Raw genomic sequence first — 17257 nt, 5'->3', positions numbered from 1 at the left:
ACGCACTTTATTTAGCAAGGAGCAGATATTTACTACTTCATAATTATATCATACTTCAGGACTCAGATAAATTCAGATATATGACATACTAGCTGTTCCCGCGAGCTTCGCTTCGCCGTAAAAAGATTTCCCGTGGGAATTCCGAGATAAAAAGTAGCCTATGTTCTTTCTCAGGGTCTAGACCGTATGTATACCAAATTTCATTCAAATCCGTTCAGTAGTTTTGGCGTGAAAGAGTAACAGACAGACAGACAGACACAGTTAGTTTCGCATTTATAATATTAGTTAGGATAATACCAAAGCGCTGTAGTAAGCTAAGCCCCCTTCTGTGAGTCATCAAACTCATAACATGAACATGAAACAGGTTTAGTGTCAGCCTAGATTCTAGATGCATCTTTTATAGGTTCCAACTAGTTTCAGGTGACCACTACATGACCGCTAGATGCGGGGGTGGAAAAAAACCGCTTTGATATACAAACTCGAGTTTGACAGAGCTAACTTAGTAGCAACTAAAACAAGTGCCAACATAAAGAGAGTTGGGTATATTGTAATAATATAGAAAAAGTCTTGTCTTCATTAATTTAAGGGGCTACCAGTTAAAGAACACAATAAACCGTTACAAAGTTAGCATAGTTGGACTAAGCGATTCTTAGAATATGGAGTCAAACTCGAACTCTACATTTTAGTCTATGGTGCGATTTGTTATTTCTTGGAGAGTATCCATGACAACGTTCATTGTCAAATGAAGGTTATAGGGGAAGCTAGGGAAGATTGGCCCTAATTTTACTCAGCTGACTTTTTTACCTAAGTACATTGTTATTACTAGGTAAGTTTTTCATAATATGGCTGATTTAGCTAATAGCACAGAATAATAAACTAAGTAACTACTAATAGTCAGATAGTATATTATGTGTTTAATAATTTTGTTGCTGTCGCAAAAAAAAATGTGTTTGAGTTCTGGCAATAAATATTTGACCACTGATAAAAAAACCGGACTATTGAAAAATTTTAAACTATGAAACTAAATTATAGTGCTTATTCCAATGTGTAATTTGGCGTTGTGTTTCTTACTGACATTTAGAATATAAACGCCTAGGCGCTTCTAAACAGATTAAAACGAATTTACTATCCAGTATTTTAAATAATAAAATGTCAAATAAAGTATTTTCGCTTAATTTACGTAAATCGTAATAAACCTCACATCATTCTATACAAAAGTCAAAACATGTTTACTACACTGTCTCAGTCGGCAGCCATATTTATTTATCTATTACAATCTCTTTCCTTGACCTTTGCGCTGCACTAGAAGTAAAATAGCAACAGGTCACGACTTTGGGTTGGGCCGTGCGAAGATGCATGCAACAATGCGATTGGTTGCCCTCATGTTGGCCAAGCTACGGTGGCCCGATGCATCAGATAGGTAAGTATGTGGAATTATGGACAAACACTTGTGATAGTTGGTGGCCCACTCACCTCATCGGCCGAGCCAAGGCACAAATCAAATGTGATGCCAAGTGAAAGGATAATAACGATGACTTGACAGAGTCCCTTTCTTTGGCTTATCTCACTTCAAAGCGGTATCTAAGGGTGTATTGTAGAAACGAACGTAACGTTGTATCTTTTAAAAAAATAATTATTGGAAACAAGCGTATTCAAGCTAGGTAACCCTGTATCTTGAGAGCCAGTGTCATCACATTAGCTTACACTTGTGCTGGCAGCAGCTCTTCACTCGTCCAACATGTTGATGGTAGCAATTGTTTGGTACTGATTTGTCTAGACTGGCGATGGCCTACATTCGACCAATTCAAACCAACATGTATAGTGGGCTTAAGGTTGGTATTACCGACATAGTCAGATAAGCAACGGCCGGTGTAAGCCACAAGCGCTAATAATGATAACTTCCGGTCATAAAACAACCATTAAAAAGTTAAGTAATTGTTTTGAATCATTACGCTTTAATTGGATTGTTTGATCTCGGTTTTTATGAGAGATGACAGTAGCAAAGTTCTATGTACTTAAATTTGGTGTCCATTTATTATAAACTATATTAAGCACTATAATAATGTTGCACTCGTCTTTATTAGCCACGTTATAGATTCGTCTAAGTGCACATCTCATACCAAATTTAATCTAGTGATCAAATTCAGCATAGAAGTTAAATTAAAAGCACAATTATTACATACCTACTTGTCTTTTATCAAAGAAGACCTCCTATTCAATAAAAATCCGCTTGAAGTTCATGTGTTAAAACTTTAGATACTTCGATCACAATGCCGACACATCAACCAACAGATAATGGCCACCGGCGATATCATCCCAGAAATAAAACCATCCACTGCCCAGCCCTATTGTGTCCCCATCGCCACGGCCGTTTCATCACACGATTCATTTATCCACAGCCATTCAGACATCTTCCCGTGTACCCTTTGTATCATTGTTTGCTGTGGCTTCTTGGACTGGTACAAACTGCATTGACCCAATATCAGTTTTGGTTTAGCCAATTTAGAATTTTATAAGCTCGAGCTCCTTGACATGTTTTGCAATTGATCTGTGTTTATCTGTCCTTTCGTTATCGTATTATGTCTGGCCTGGAGTTGTTATATTGTTAGCTCCATTATGTGTGCGTTTGGGGTCTGCTATTGCGTAGTTCGTTGTCGACTTTGATTTGACTGTCATCTAGCTGTCAAATTCACGATTTGTCTCACTGAGCTGAGGTCCGGAAATTAGGTTTGAAGATGGAAATAATTTGAATTGTGCATTGACATCCTTAAATATATATATATATTATTATTTATTTATTATATTATTTAAATAGTGAAGTTTGCTACAATTCTATAGCCTCAATTATTGGTACCTTTAAAGTCTCTGTTTATATGTATTTTGAATTGAGCACTTCTAGGTATAACCATTGAAGCTTATTTTAGTTTCCACGAGTGATAGCTAATTAATCAGTTTGTCGCTATCAATTTGCTCTGTCCAGTGAATTATGAGTCACCTCGTGTATCGTACTATTGATAGTTGAACCTCATCCGCATAATATTGTTTGTTTCATCCGACACCCTTCCGATTGTCCATGATTCTTGGAATTCTTCAATGGAAATGAAAACCTAGAAAATCCGATGTTTTTCTAGTTCACAGGATTTGGTTACTAAACAGAGCATTTAGTTTATTGCTGTCCTCAATTTGGGTAGTAGTCCAATTTATAGATCGTAGTAAATAATTTCCAGCTTATCTCCATAACTTCAAATGATGGCATCTACTTTTAAAATTATGATAATTTGAGATGTTTGATTTTGCAGTAATAGCAGGACTATAAGTGGTTTAAAAAAAAACTCTTGATTTTCATAAAACGAAATTTTTGCTTCTTTACAACATTAAGTACTTATATGAAAATAATTGTCGACTAAAATATGCTGTTACTTCCTATTGTATACCCGTTTCCTTTGTCTAGGGCATTATGCATTGTTTTTAACTATTTATCTTGATGAAAATCTAAAATACACACAATACTTAAAAAGGCGGGAATACTTTAATCACTATTTTTTACTTTGCACTGATGACACTGTAGTTTTTTCCAAGTACATAGTCGTTGATTTGTTCTTATATTTAAATAGTTAGATGTATATTTTTTAAAACGTAATGCAGCAAGATTTGGCACTTATTGCAATCAGCTAGAATCTATTTTGTAGGTTAAAGTTATTCCTTGTTTTTTTTACAAGAATACAATATTTACGTAGGAAGGTACGGTAACTTCATATGACATTATTTCAAAGGTCATGTCATATTGATTATCAAAGATTTAAATACCTACGAACCCAGAAGATTCATAACATTGTTATATTATTCACCAGTAGATAAATCGTAGAAAATATAACTTAAGTAAGTATACATAGCATGCTTTTTGCTAGGTCTTTTCAATGTCGGTATAAATATTTAATCAACGTTAACTATTATAAGTGCACAAGCAGAATAATCCTTTACTTCCTGTTGAATTTAGATCGTTTAATGTAGAACATGCACTACGCATAGGTATACCTACCTACTTTCTTCTAAGCCCTTACAACCATAGACAGCAAACCTTAGTTTTACATGCAAACAAAACCAAAGGAGAAAGTTTCTAATACTCACTCAAGGGGGATAAATCAGATAAGACATCCATCATCCTGAATTCACTGCGTTCGTCACAAAAACTGTCTTTGGTTTCACCTTAAATGGATGTTTCAACCTGTCACCCATTTCCGAGACACTATTTTGCGACACACACTGTCTTGATAAATGTTTTGTTAATCGGTCGATGCATAGTTAAAAACTTTGCGACCACAAATCTGTATTTACTGTCACCGGTTGTCCATTTTCCCTGTTTAGATGCGATATTATCAGCCACAGTTGAGGACTAGCTCATTTCATTCGACTCCAACTGCAGTTTTGTCTCTTCTTGTTAAGTTTCAAGTTGCACAAACGCAATATGCAAACGCATACGGCGTAAAAAAACAACACATTCACTTGTTATTGTTGCAGCCGCTGTAAACAGCGGTTTTTTTATTCTTTCCAATGCACAAATTCACGCAAATTGTATTAACTTCTCGGCAACTGCTGGCACGCACGACACAAAAACATAGGCGAAACGTCACTGAACTAAACAGGTTTATGTTTTTTTTCTGCGCCGACAAGTTGTTTCCCTACCACGTGATCGATCGCGACCACGTAGTTCGCCGGCCCACCGGCAGATGGCGTTACTGTCGCTGGCGCCAAATTGCGATTATTTTCTGCCGTTTCGGTGAGATCGGTATTCGTGGGAAACTAACCGTGAACGCTTTATTGCCTCAGACATTTTTAATCTTAATTAAATAAGCATAGTTTTGTTTACTTATATAATTTAATATTCGTAATATTTATTCCTTCTGCGATCACTTATTTCTATATATAAAGTTTTGGCAAATGTTGTGAATACATATAACTGGTACAAGTACTAGAATAAGACCTATGTAACTATAGTTTAAGAATGATTTGTATTGTGTACTGTTTGTATTCCTTTACCAATAAATAAAAATAAAAATAAAAATAAATAAATCTTATTATTTATTTTGTATCTATACAGTATATTACCTACCTTTTATACACGATTAGGCACATAAAAGCACTTACTCATATTTATATTGAGTACGTACCTAATAAGTACCTACCTATCTAAAAAAACGAAAATCATAATCATAATATTAAACCTAGTATACCTACTGAAAAGAAATAATTTCAATTCATATAGGTTATGCTTAAATACCTACTTAGATAGTCAACTTTCCCTAACTTCCCCTTTACAGCTCATAGAGATGTTTTGGTCACACGTTGCCATGACAACGAAATCTGTCAATAAAGATTGAGCTATTTTTATTCAAAACTTTTCACGGTGATTTTCAATAATAATGATAAATAAAACTTATAACTAGCCTTACAAATCACACCATTTTATAAAAGACTAAAGTATTTGTTTACGGATTTAATTCAAATTGATTATTTTCAGTACTGAAATAACTAAAACAGCAAAATGCCAGAACTAGTGGAGCAAATGTATTGCTCTCAGCAAATCGTTATACCGCCGAAGTTCCCGTACATTCTGAAGAGATATGCTAAAGGTAAGAGATATCTGAAGATTTTATAGGTAGGTACTTCAGTAACTACAGTGAATAACCTAAGTGGTAGGTATTTTAATGGGCCCACTAACTCTTACCGCTAGCTTCGCTTCACTGTTTTCTCGTGGTAATTCTGAGATAAAAAGTAGCCTAACCTATATATGTTAATTCAGGTGATCTGCTATCTGCATATGAAATTTTATCAAAATCCGTTCTGTACATTTTGCGTGAAAGAGGAACAAACATCCATCCTTACTTAATCAAGAAGGCTGAGGGAGGATATATAACGGGCTAGCGGTTCAATCAAACAGGAGATTAAACCAGATGCCTGCGACATATATAAAAATTATTACTTTTCATGTTTTTGGGCTTCTTGAGAGACACATGAAAGAAAGTAAATTAAATATACTTTACAGTCAAAATTTCTTGGCTACGTTTATTTTGTGGTATACTGAACATGCAATGCATAACAACTACTGCCATCTAATAGACATTGCCTGAACTATTCTTTTAACAGTTCGTGAATTCGATGTTGCGGAAAATCGGTACTTTGGTAGTTGTGTACTTTGTTTAGGGTACCTATTTGGTCAACGTGGTGAAAGGATTAGCCAGGCAGAATAGCGTTAGTCACTGACTGCCCAGCTGCCACTGCACGGGTTCGTTATCGACGTAGTAAACGTTAGTATATCGCGATTCGCCATAAATCCTGCGCTGTGATTAGAGGAATGCGCATTAAACGAATTTGTCTGTGGTTGACAATGATTTCAAAAGGATGGATGCGCGCGCCCTTCAGAACGTTAAATTTTGCCTGAAGAAAGAAAATGACACTCGCGCGCTGGCCCTAATTCCAACAGATTATGACAGATACTTATATGAGATTTTGGGACCAGCCATTGCCATTTTTTGAGCGGTTGGCCCTGTCCTTATACTAGTAATAATAATTATAAGTCAATGGTGGTAGGTACAGTCAGCTGCATAAGTAGCTATACACTTTTGAACCTGGTCAAACTCACTAAGTGTCTAGTCATTCATTCAAACATTGACGTTTTGTTAAGTAGGTAGTTTGACACGGTACAAAAGTGTATAGCTAGTTATGCAGCTGACTGTACCTAGTAATACCCATCTAACCCTCCCCAGCGGCGATCAAGACCCAGCCCTACGACCTGCTCCGCTGGTCCTATGAGTACTTCAGCGCCCTGGCTGAGCACCGCCCTCCGCCCGTGAAGCTGAGGCTCGAGTACCCGGTGTTCAGCACCGAGGGGGGACTCACCAGGGGGTACTTGAAGGTGCTGGCGTGTCAGGTGAGGTTTGGGGGGTTTCACGAGAAAGTTTTAGGGAGGTTATTTTGTGATCAGATCTTGCGGCATCTATAAGTATTTATTTATTTATTTATTTATTGGTAAAGGAATACAAACAGTACACAATACAAATCATTCTTAAACTTAAGTACCTACCTACTTATATTTATCTTTGTAGAGTCTTTCTATATAGATGGACTGCTTTCAAGTTGCAACTCCATGGTGAACTATACTTACTTCATCGTTCGTAGGTATACAATATACACAAACTAGTAGCAAAATTATATAAAAAACGTGCGTATAAATCGTTACCATAATTATATACTCTGACTGCAAGATCGGTCCGTGTATCGCGGACCTTAATGCTACTATAGGAACCACCATTGCTATCAATCATATCTTTTATCATGCTATGTATTGATGTATTGCAATGACAAATAAACGATCCCTCATCCCCACAGCTAGAAGGCATGTCCTCCGTCCCGCTCCCGCGCCTGCAGGCTGTGTGGGAGGGCTCGTGCCTGGACGTACAGGAGTTGTCCCGCATCCTGTGTCTCTGTGAGGCGCGCGCGGCCGCCGTGCCCCGCCTGCACTTCCTAGCCGTGGCCGCCGGGATGCTCACTAAGGTGCGATGACGGTGATGGATATGCATTTATTTAGTCACGATACGAGTAGTAGAAGAAACGTCAAAAGTAGAGAAACCTCACCCACAACCAGAACTCTAAACCTGAAATAGTAAAAGGTGAAACTGAAACTGGAACTGAATATGAATCAGACAGGATACATAATAAATACTGTGCAGCGAGCACTGGATTCGATACTATTTTCGAATCTACACGAAGGGTCTCTTTTACCAAACGCTAAACGTATTCAAATCAAATTTTAAATACATTTTGTACTAACTGACAGACGTATGACAGGCTACTAAATACGTTTAGCGTTTGGTGAAATTCCACCTAACATATGGAAAAAACAAATGTCACTTTTGGAACTAACTTTGCCTTACATTTTGACAGTGACAGTTGACGATACGCAACGTTAACGGAGGTTCGAAACTTGTGCTCGCGACTCTGTAAGCTCTGAGAATGTAGGTACCTATAAAGCTTGAAAACCTTTTGAATTCCGAGACTAAAAGTTGACCTATGATTTATTTGTCTCTGTCTATTGGAATGGTCATTCAGGTTGAATTAGCCCTTCTGTGGTTCTAATACTAATAATACCATTGATCATAGACTAATAATACCGTACTAATCGAGTATATAATTAACCAATGATAACAACAACCCTCTACTCCACAGAGCCTCACCCACACCATGATCCTGCTCTGCGAGCTCCTCACCCACGAGCCGGAGGGAGGGTCCGCAGCCATCGACGCGGAGCAGTTCCTGATGATGTACCGCTTCCTCGCGCCGATAGACGCTTCCGCCACTGTCAAGTACTATAATGGGTATCGGGAGGGTAGGTAGAGATTTTATTTTTAATCATATAGGTGGTATGTCTGTTGTCAAATGGCATCATTCTTTACGAAGAATAATTAAACTACCTACTCCCCATTTGGATAAGGATTTGGAGATGAACGGCGGCAAAAAACTCCAAACAAACTACTGACATACATAGCACGAGACCCAAGACATGACTCGTGTCGTAGGCGTCTTCATCCGTGCCATGTTTGCTGGTATAAGTCGTGTGACATAACGAAGTCTTGTCATGGCTCCGCTTGCTCGTATCGCGCTGTATAAATATTATTGTCACAGTTTTTCTCTTGATGTAGATGATGATAATTAAAATTATGATGATGAAAATAAGTATTAATGTATTCATCAGGCACGTCCCCTCCGGTGGAGTCAGTCCAGGAGGAACAAGAAGAAGAGGAACCAGAGACTACTGAAGTATCGGTAAGTAGAAACGTAATAATACACATACATAAGATACACAAACAAGAACAGGAGTTGCAGAACTTATAAGTGTAGAGTCTACTGTTTTAAATTATCACCATCACTATCACTTGTACCTCCTATAGGTTGGCTGGTAGAAAATGCTATTAGCATTAAGTCCACCTTTTTTACACCTATATCTCATATTTTTGCAATAAAGTATTAAATAAATAAACCACACTCAATTTGCCACTATTGAGTTATTCACTTGATCTCCCGAATCTAGACCGTGGCAGTGTTCCTACAAGTTATTGTCCAAAAATATTTATAGCAGTATGCCATCTACCTAAAGTAAATACTATGGCATGAGTTGCATGACAAACTATACCGTGCAACGGAGCGTATTAGGTATTAGTTCATTTCGTGCTTATGTCATTCTCCCCTTCACCACCCCAGCAAGAGTCATCAGCGTTCTGGAACCCCGAGGATCCTCTCCACCGTCTCTCCATCATGAGCGACAAGGTGTCCAGGTCCGTGAGGATCAGCGGCAACCTGGAAGAAGCGAACATTCGAGATAAACACGAGCGCTCGCCGTCTGTAGAAAGAGCTATAGCGATCGAACGTGACAAGTATCTTAGGGAGAGAAAGAGTTGGTTGAATTTTTGTGGTTTTTTGTGTTGGTTGGCAGTTGAAAAGTAGGAATGCGTTAGTGTAGTGTAGATCAATACTTAGTAAATTTTATGGTGATGCTTGCACCAAACAGATAGATTTAATGATAAAAATAGGCGTATGAAAGTGTATTCAAATACTGTTTGAATTAGTAACAATACATATAGGTACGCTGGAATATGTAGATGAATTAGATCCTTAGTTGCATTACCAGTTATATTTATATTATGTAAATTATGTAATTAGACGCCAGTTATGTTAATGGTTACCTACATAATTATTATTATAAATTAATATAGCCTTCTTCGATGTTAAAGTAACAATTTAACATATTTTTCAGTTCATGCCAGGCCGAGTTCAGAAGTTGATGTTAGTTTATAAAATGTTTCCTAATAAGTATTTTATTATATTGTCCTTTAGTAAACATTAATTTAAATATATTTTAGTCTAAATGATAAAATTATGTTTCAGAAACAACTTCGGGAACTGAACGCATCTAAACTGATCGATGCTGAAGGTAAAGTAAAAAAATCACCTATCAACAATTGACACAACATTACTTAATTTATTTTTATTTTTATTTTTATAAAATCCTCCCTATCCTATTTTCTCCTCTGCTGACCTAACATTTATCCAAAAGACTTTTATCACTATTGTTACATTTTGCGCCCTTGCGAAAAAGCGCGACATAACTTTTATCACAGCTTTTCTCAGTCCTGCTGCTATGCTACGACTGCTGTTTTATCACTATACAGGATGTTGCAAAAAGGGTATACTAAGCCGAAATCTACATGTGCAGCATGATATATCTAAGCCCGAAATTGAAATCAGAATTTCAAAATTTGCGAAAAAAAGTCATTGGCCACAGTAAAAAAGTCACGTGACCAACAAAGTTTGTATGGAAAATTAAAATGTTTTTTTTTTCGCGAATTTTGAAAGTATTATTTTATTTCTCTTTTTGCAACACCCTGCACAACCCACAGGCAACGTAGAAGAGAGTAGAGAGGAGGCGAAGTCTATGGTCGAAGTGACAGACGAAGAGGGCGTGCAGATACGAGCATACAACGAGGAGGGGGAGCCCCTGAGGATACAGTTCTATGGTTAGATACACTAGGGTTACTAGGTTTCCTACTAATCATTATGTAAAACAAGTGGAGAGTCCATGCCATGAGCCTAATGATGATGATGATGATGATAATTTTGAATTGAAACTAGATAAGGAATACATTATAATCAATTCATCACAACCCATCACGTCCTCACTGTTGGGGCACGGGTCTCCTTCCAATGAAGGAAGGGTTTAGGCCTAGTCCACCACGCTGGCCAAGTGCGGGTTGGTGGACCCCAACACAGGCTAGCTAGTGCTGAGAGAGTTGTCGAAGTGGACAACCCGACTGACCCCATTAATTTGCTATTATTTTTAAATACTTATTTATAAACGTACGTAGCATAGATTACAGAGTTATGTAGACAAATTATAGTGTCCCTAAACTCTACGAGTACGTAGAGTACGAAAACAGCAAAATCTCGACATCCAAAATTTTAATATAACCCTAATCAAAACTAACCAGGAGAGCCAGACTACCCAGACGTTCAAGACGATGATGATGATGACGATGATGATGAGCCAGAGCTGTACCTGATGATGGCAGGTGGTAGCTCGCAGGATACCGCCACAAAGACAGAAGCTGAAGTAGTCGCTGAATATGTGGCTGAAGTAATGAAGACGTTCTGTATTATTTGTAGCTAGCTTATTATTTGTAGTACGGAAAGCTATAGACCGCATCCAGTGGCGTGCTTTGGGAGAGGCCTACGTCCAGCAGTGGACTGCTATAGGCTGATGATGGTTATTTGTAAGACTTACCTTCATCGTACGTAGGAAGAAGGAATTAGGATATAGAAATAAGTATACGTAAAATTTCATCAGTGACGGTCTCTGTAGATCTCAAAGTGCCTGACATAAGGTACACTGGTTGAAGGTTTTCGACTATTACTACTGAAATCCAGAGTTTAATGTTTATAGACCCGGCTTCGATTCATAGCATTTACTCTGACGTGCCTTCACTCCGAATAACTATAAAATATAGTCACTTCGCATGCATAGCACGTGAAAAATTAGTCAAATTTTAATGACAACAAATTTTGTACCCACAAATTTTGTTAGAACATCGCATCCCCTGCTGTAGCTCCTGAAATGACAATTTTTTTTATTTATTTAAGGATCACCACTATAGGTACTTGACGTGTTTGTCCCCTTGATCTTGCGTCCCTTTTCTCCCCATTCCTGATCCTCTCCCCTTCTCCTTTCCCCACCCAGAGCTACAAGATGCGAGACGAGCGGCGCGCCGACCTCGAGCAGACTTTTGAGGAGATCAAAGAAATCGTGAAGCAATTCCATTCGGCTAATTACGATTATGGTATGGATTGACTATTTCTCCCTTTGGTACGCCGCTGGACCAGGAGGACCGGAAGTTTTAAAAGAGATAAGTAATTTTGAAATTCAAAACTCTGAAATTTCTAAATTACTTACTTATTTCTTTTAAAACCTCTTCGAAAATCTACTTCGATGACTGCCGCGGCAGCATGACATTTGACTACGAAACGATAACAAGATTTTGGAACCTCCGTTTACGAGGCGTATCGTCTACTGTCACTGTCAAAATGTAAGGCAAATGTGTTAGTGACTACGTTGGCGTCTTTTTCCATATGTTTGTCTAGTATCAAAATTTTAATTGAATTGCGACGTTAGCCCGTGATAGGACCTCTGGACAGATAACAGTCAACGTCAATACGCAATACCTACATTCTTCAACCAGCCCCCGTTGTCGTCAGGCATGGTGTCGGGCCGGCAGATGTCCACCACGAGCGCCGAGTTTGTCGCGCGGCAGCTCGAGGCCGACATGATGGAGACCGTCTACGAGCAGATTGACGACCTGCCCGACCCTGCGCTGAGGAGGAAGAAGGTGAGCGCCAGGCATCACCAGATTAATTGTCGTTATTTCATCATCATCACAATCCATCTTGTCCTTACTGCTGGGGCACGGGTCTCCTTCCAATGAAGGAAGGGTTTTAGGCTTTAGACCACCACGCTAGCCTAGTGCGGGTTGGTACGACTTCAAGCTAGTGGAAAAACGGACTACAACATATTTATATAACTCTCTTCCATCCAAAGGTTGTCTGGTAGAGATTGCTATAAGCAATAAGGCCGCCTTTTTGTACTGTTGTTATTTTTAAGTTTTATTTTGTATTGATTCTGTTTTTTTTTTGGTGCAAATAAAGAGGATTGTATTGTATTGTATTGTATTATTCCCCCACAGGCGAAAGCGGAAGATGTGGAGATGATCAGGTCTATCGTGGAGGAGTTCATTGACGAAAACCTCCACGTGTTTGTACCTGAAGTGGAGGAAGTGGAGGAGGAGGTACCGCCTGTGCCTGAGGTTAGTGTCATATGATCATCCATTAGGCCGTATACAGAACTGAAAGAGAGGTAGAAACTTAAAAGCGCTTTCTTTGCCATAGTTTGTCGAACCAGCGCTGATAAGCATGGTAAAATATCCATAGTAAAGTAAACACTTATAAGGTTCCAGCTTTATTTCTGTATTGATCTAACAGTATTCCTCCACTCTATGGTTGCCTGGAAGAGATTATAGCGCCATATTTATGCAGAATCAGATAAAGCTGGATTAAAAATGTGGTTCTAGAAAAGGCCATTCCTCTGGTGCCTTTGTGAAGCAACCTTTTATCCTACTCTTTGTCCTGTCTGTTGTTGTTTGCTACATTTATTTGTGTGTATCAAGAAAACTTCACATGATTTCTTTCCTCCCCAGGTGATAGTGGTCTACGCGGTGCCGGGCATAGGTCCCCCGGTGCCTGAAGACATAGTGGAGGCGTTCACTCGCTACGCCGAGGAGGCGGCGAGGGAGCAGGAGCAGATGATCATGCCGAGGAACTTGAGGCACTTCCTGTGTCCGCCGCTTGAAGTGTGAGTATCATGGCGTACGCAGACCCTGACGGCATGGCATCATAAAATCCCTTGCAATACCACGGCATCATTTTAAAGCATAGCAATTTATGTCGTATTTCTGTACCTAATATTACGGAGGAATGTTCATTACTAAAAATTAAAATCCCTTGCCATGCCGTTCCTTATAGGTTGATAGGCAGGTGATGTCGCGGGAAGAGAGCGAGCCCCGGGGTATCCCGCTGTGCCTAGGGTGGCCACAGGGCGACACAAAGTGTGCCAGATGAAATGTATTACCTACCATGGTTACATAATCTACCAAGGGTGGCTTTCGCCACATCTCTATAAAGTATAATGGTCGTGACTGCGTGTCATAGGTACCTACGCTTCACGACGCGATATAAATTTGTAAGTTTGTCACATCTTGCGACATGATACGTTTTTTTCGTACCTCTAGCCTCTATTACAGTAGGTTCTTATTTATTTTTCAGGTTTGAAGAGCATGACTACGAGAACGAAGATAAGGAACCGATGGAGGAAAACATCCCTTTTGGAGGGGTCCTCACCGATTAAAAATTATGATTTTTTTTACCTAGTTTTAGTAATAACTAGAGGAAAGAAAATAATCACGTTATTTAAAATTTAATGAATGTAGGTATTATTATTAAATGCACAATTGAATCAATTCCATTAAAATATTTATTAATGAAAAATTTAGTTTTGTTAAGTGGACATACGGGCTAGCGAATTTGCTTACACCGACAAAATAATATGATAAGAAGTTAGGATACTTTGTCGATAAAACTCTACACGAAGAAAAGGGTAATTTCAATGAAACATCCTGAACTTTACAGTGTTTTATTTTAATAATATATGGAATAATAAATTAACTCCCCATGTGTATATAATCCGTCCTATCACCGAAACACATTGGCTATCCGCGTACTATCGCCGTCTCGTTTTAACTTTGCCAATTTGATAAATGAGATATGCCAATTATTCTGGACAGTTTTATTTTTAATTACGTTTATATTTTTAATCTTTACTGACGCGATCATAGCACCCTCTAGAAGATCAGAAAACGTGTTTGTGTTACCTGCCTGACAAAATCTGTCGGATCCATACAAGTTACGCCAGATTTTACAAGCGAAATTGCTAATGTTCCGTGGTGGTAATTTAGTTCGAAATAATATTGTGGTACTATGAGCGAGTAAAAGAGAACCCAAAATGATCGCGCCTGGTAGATGCTCCTTAAGTATTTATCCTTTATTAAATCTAAACATTATTTTGATATACAATACATAACTATCGATTTCATTTTTTTATGTAGTCTTCTTGATACTGTAGTTTTTTAGTACGGGCAATAATGACATATGTATTTCTAAGTGTGAAATATATATTTTTGGTACTACAAGCACTAACTTATCTTCTCTAGCTAAACACTAGACTAGCTTCACTAACTTTGCTTGGTGTTATTTTTACTTACTGTATTATTATAATGGAACACTATGTTATGTAGTCACAAACCTTGAGTAAAAACTCCAAATTGGCAATGTTACAACGAGACAGGACTATCAATCTTTGAGCATTTGTCTTCCAGCACAAATATTTAACAATTCACCAAAATTTCACGGTTTCACGATATCCACCGTGGATTGTGTCTAAAGCAGAACATAATTTTAATAATTTATGCTTGAATTGCCGTTTTCGGACGAAATCGAGTGACTTACTGAATGAGCAGCGCTCTTTAGGCTAGATTTAACAAACTTTTGCAATCAAATAAATAATAATTACTAAATTCCTTACTTTAGTTAGCTTTAGAAAAAGGCGTAGATTTCTTATAATATCTATTTTACAAATTTCGTCCGAAAACAGTAGAAAAATTATGAAATCACCACAAAACCATCTACTTACATATAGCTTCAAACAAATTGGTAAATCCACTTTGCATAAATGTATTTATATAATTGGATAACTAAAATCTATATATACAATAAATCATAGGTTTAGCACAAACTTTTCCCTTTTTCTACACTCAAACAACTTAAGACAAACGAAAAATTACTTACAAACCCATTAAATTAAAAAGAAAAACGAATTTAATCAAAATTTACATATAATATTATACTTACAAGAGGAAACGAATCTTGTACACGTACAGCATCCGTCGGACATCACAAATTTACATAAAAACATAACATGAGAAACATCACTGGAAGAATCGTTAAATGGATATAGTTTTTTACTACAGTATTTAGTTCAGGACTGACGTTTTATACCTATTCATTGAATGAATTATTAACTTATGAGGTATGTATTCCGCTTTTATTAGGACAGTTAGCCCGACTTATAGATCAAAGTAAAAAACATAATCCATTTAAATAGATACAGATACATAAATTCCTGTACCATTTCTATGAATTTTCATTTTTTTCCCTAATTATATCCAAAAAGTCATAGAGCGTTAAGCATTCTGAAACTCGAAACTTAAAGATATAAGAAAATGCTAACACTTACATAGAGAACACTTCGTAAAAACTTAGGCAATACTTAACAAGTTATCTTACACTGAACATTGTGTGGGACGCGAAAAAGAAGACATAATTTTCTAAATATTAAATGGCAGACATACTTTAACAATGATTATGACTAATAGCCAGGCCATGTATTATGAAAACTGACATTTAAAATGCGACTGTTAAGGTAAGCTTTCAGCATCGTACGCAACGGACGCATCGCATTCAGTATTGTTTGTATAGAAATACTCACTAGTGCGTCCACTTCATCAGCATTGCCAACGCCGTTTCTTCATGCATTTATCAGAATCCGTTTGGTCGAAACGTACGGTACCGATATGTAGACGCTTACCTTTAATCAAGTATTTTTAAATATAAGTTTCCACATCACAATAAAATATGACAACATACATATTATTTGTTTAGGAAGCATCCGGATCTAGGAGTAGAGCTATTAAATAAAACTCACTTTAATAACAAGAAGACATGTGTGCTAAATAGCGAAGGGGAAAACAATATGTTTATATAATACAGTAATAGATACTAAAGCTGAGTACATTTAGATCGAAGTTGTTCGATGATTCCTACCCCTGCGCTCCGTGTCATTTCAAATTTGAAGTTTTTTTTTTTTTATATTCTATTTTCGGCCAAAACAAACAAACACACTTTGAGCCCGTAAAATGTATTCGTAAAGTCAGAATTTCTTAATACCTATTTCTCGAGAGTGGGAATCATCGGACACTACATTTTTACTTTCATACTTATTTTATCACCCCAATACAAACCTAGCTTTGCTTATAAAATTCGGCACAGTAGCGATGGCTTTAAAGCCGGTGGTGGCTAATGAAAGCCTCTTAATAGGCGTTCCTGTGATGCAACATCAAGGTAAGTGTAGGATAGAATAGCTGAAACTTCAGAACGATTTGAGTAACTGAAACTAGGAGATGGACCGATATATTTTTCGTATTAGACTATAATACCGTAAGTACCTAGTCATAAATTTTGTACGTCAGTTTACACAGTCGACTTAATTTTCGATCGAATACATCGAACACCCCATGTCTAGCCATCGCAAAATCGGAACCCTTTGATTCATGATTAATTAACTATAATTCCTAGTTAGGTTTTATCACCTAAAACGTCTAAGCCCACACTACTAAGTTCTTATCGACTTTCCGTAAATACAATAGAAAATTACTATAGAAAGTTCTAGAATCGAGAAGAAACTAAGTAGTTACTTCTATCAGTTTGGATTAGATGTCAAAAAATAAAAAATAAAATTAAATATCAACCATGAACCCTGAAAATTGAA

The 17257-nt window shown here is 37.5% G+C and overlaps 2 protein-coding genes across 6 annotated transcripts in view; one reads left to right on the top strand and one right to left on the bottom strand.

Moving 5' to 3' along the window:
- LOC105395561 overlaps positions 1-4652 on the bottom strand; it is a 44399-nt gene extending 39747 nt beyond the window's left edge. Inside the window, exon 1 of the mRNA XM_048632159.1 lies at positions 4129-4652. Coding sequence (XP_048488116.1) covers positions 4129-4162 — 34 coding nt within the window. The 5' untranslated portion in view covers positions 4163-4652. The remainder of the gene's footprint in view (positions 1-4128) is intronic.
- The window catches only part of LOC105381494, a 63256-nt gene extending 49142 nt beyond the window's left edge, over positions 1-14114 (top strand). The window contains exons 1-16 of one of the 5 annotated variants that reach the window (XM_048632156.1): positions 5386-5404; positions 5519-5630; positions 6765-6928; positions 7387-7551; positions 8224-8383; positions 8750-8820; positions 9256-9448; positions 9809-9837; positions 9940-9985; positions 10452-10568; positions 11040-11185; positions 11786-11885; positions 12301-12431; positions 12786-12905; positions 13296-13450; positions 13921-14114. In XM_048632156.1, coding sequence (XP_048488113.1) covers positions 5543-5630; positions 6765-6928; positions 7387-7551; positions 8224-8383; positions 8750-8820; positions 9256-9448; positions 9809-9837; positions 9940-9985; positions 10452-10568; positions 11040-11185; positions 11786-11885; positions 12301-12431; positions 12786-12905; positions 13296-13450; positions 13921-14002 — 1767 coding nt within the window. In that variant the 5' untranslated portion in view covers positions 5386-5404; positions 5519-5542 and the 3' untranslated portion in view covers positions 14003-14114. Of the gene's footprint in view, positions 1-5352; positions 5631-6764; positions 6929-7386; positions 7552-8223; positions 8384-8749; positions 8821-9255; positions 9449-9808; positions 9838-9939; positions 9986-10451; positions 10569-11039; positions 11186-11785; positions 11886-12300; positions 12432-12785; positions 12906-13295; positions 13451-13920 lie in introns of those variants that run through there. The other 4 variants (XM_048632155.1, XM_048632154.1, XM_048632157.1 and 1 more) reach the window with 4 other exon arrangements.
- Positions 14115-17257: the final 3143 nt, after the last annotated feature.

The sequence above is a fragment of the Plutella xylostella genome, chromosome 30, assembly GCF_932276165.1.
Source record: "Plutella xylostella chromosome 30, ilPluXylo3.1, whole genome shotgun sequence".
NCBI classification, from domain to species: domain Eukaryota; kingdom Metazoa; phylum Arthropoda; class Insecta; order Lepidoptera; family Plutellidae; genus Plutella; species Plutella xylostella.
This window is presented reverse-complemented; position numbering and strand designations above follow the sequence as displayed.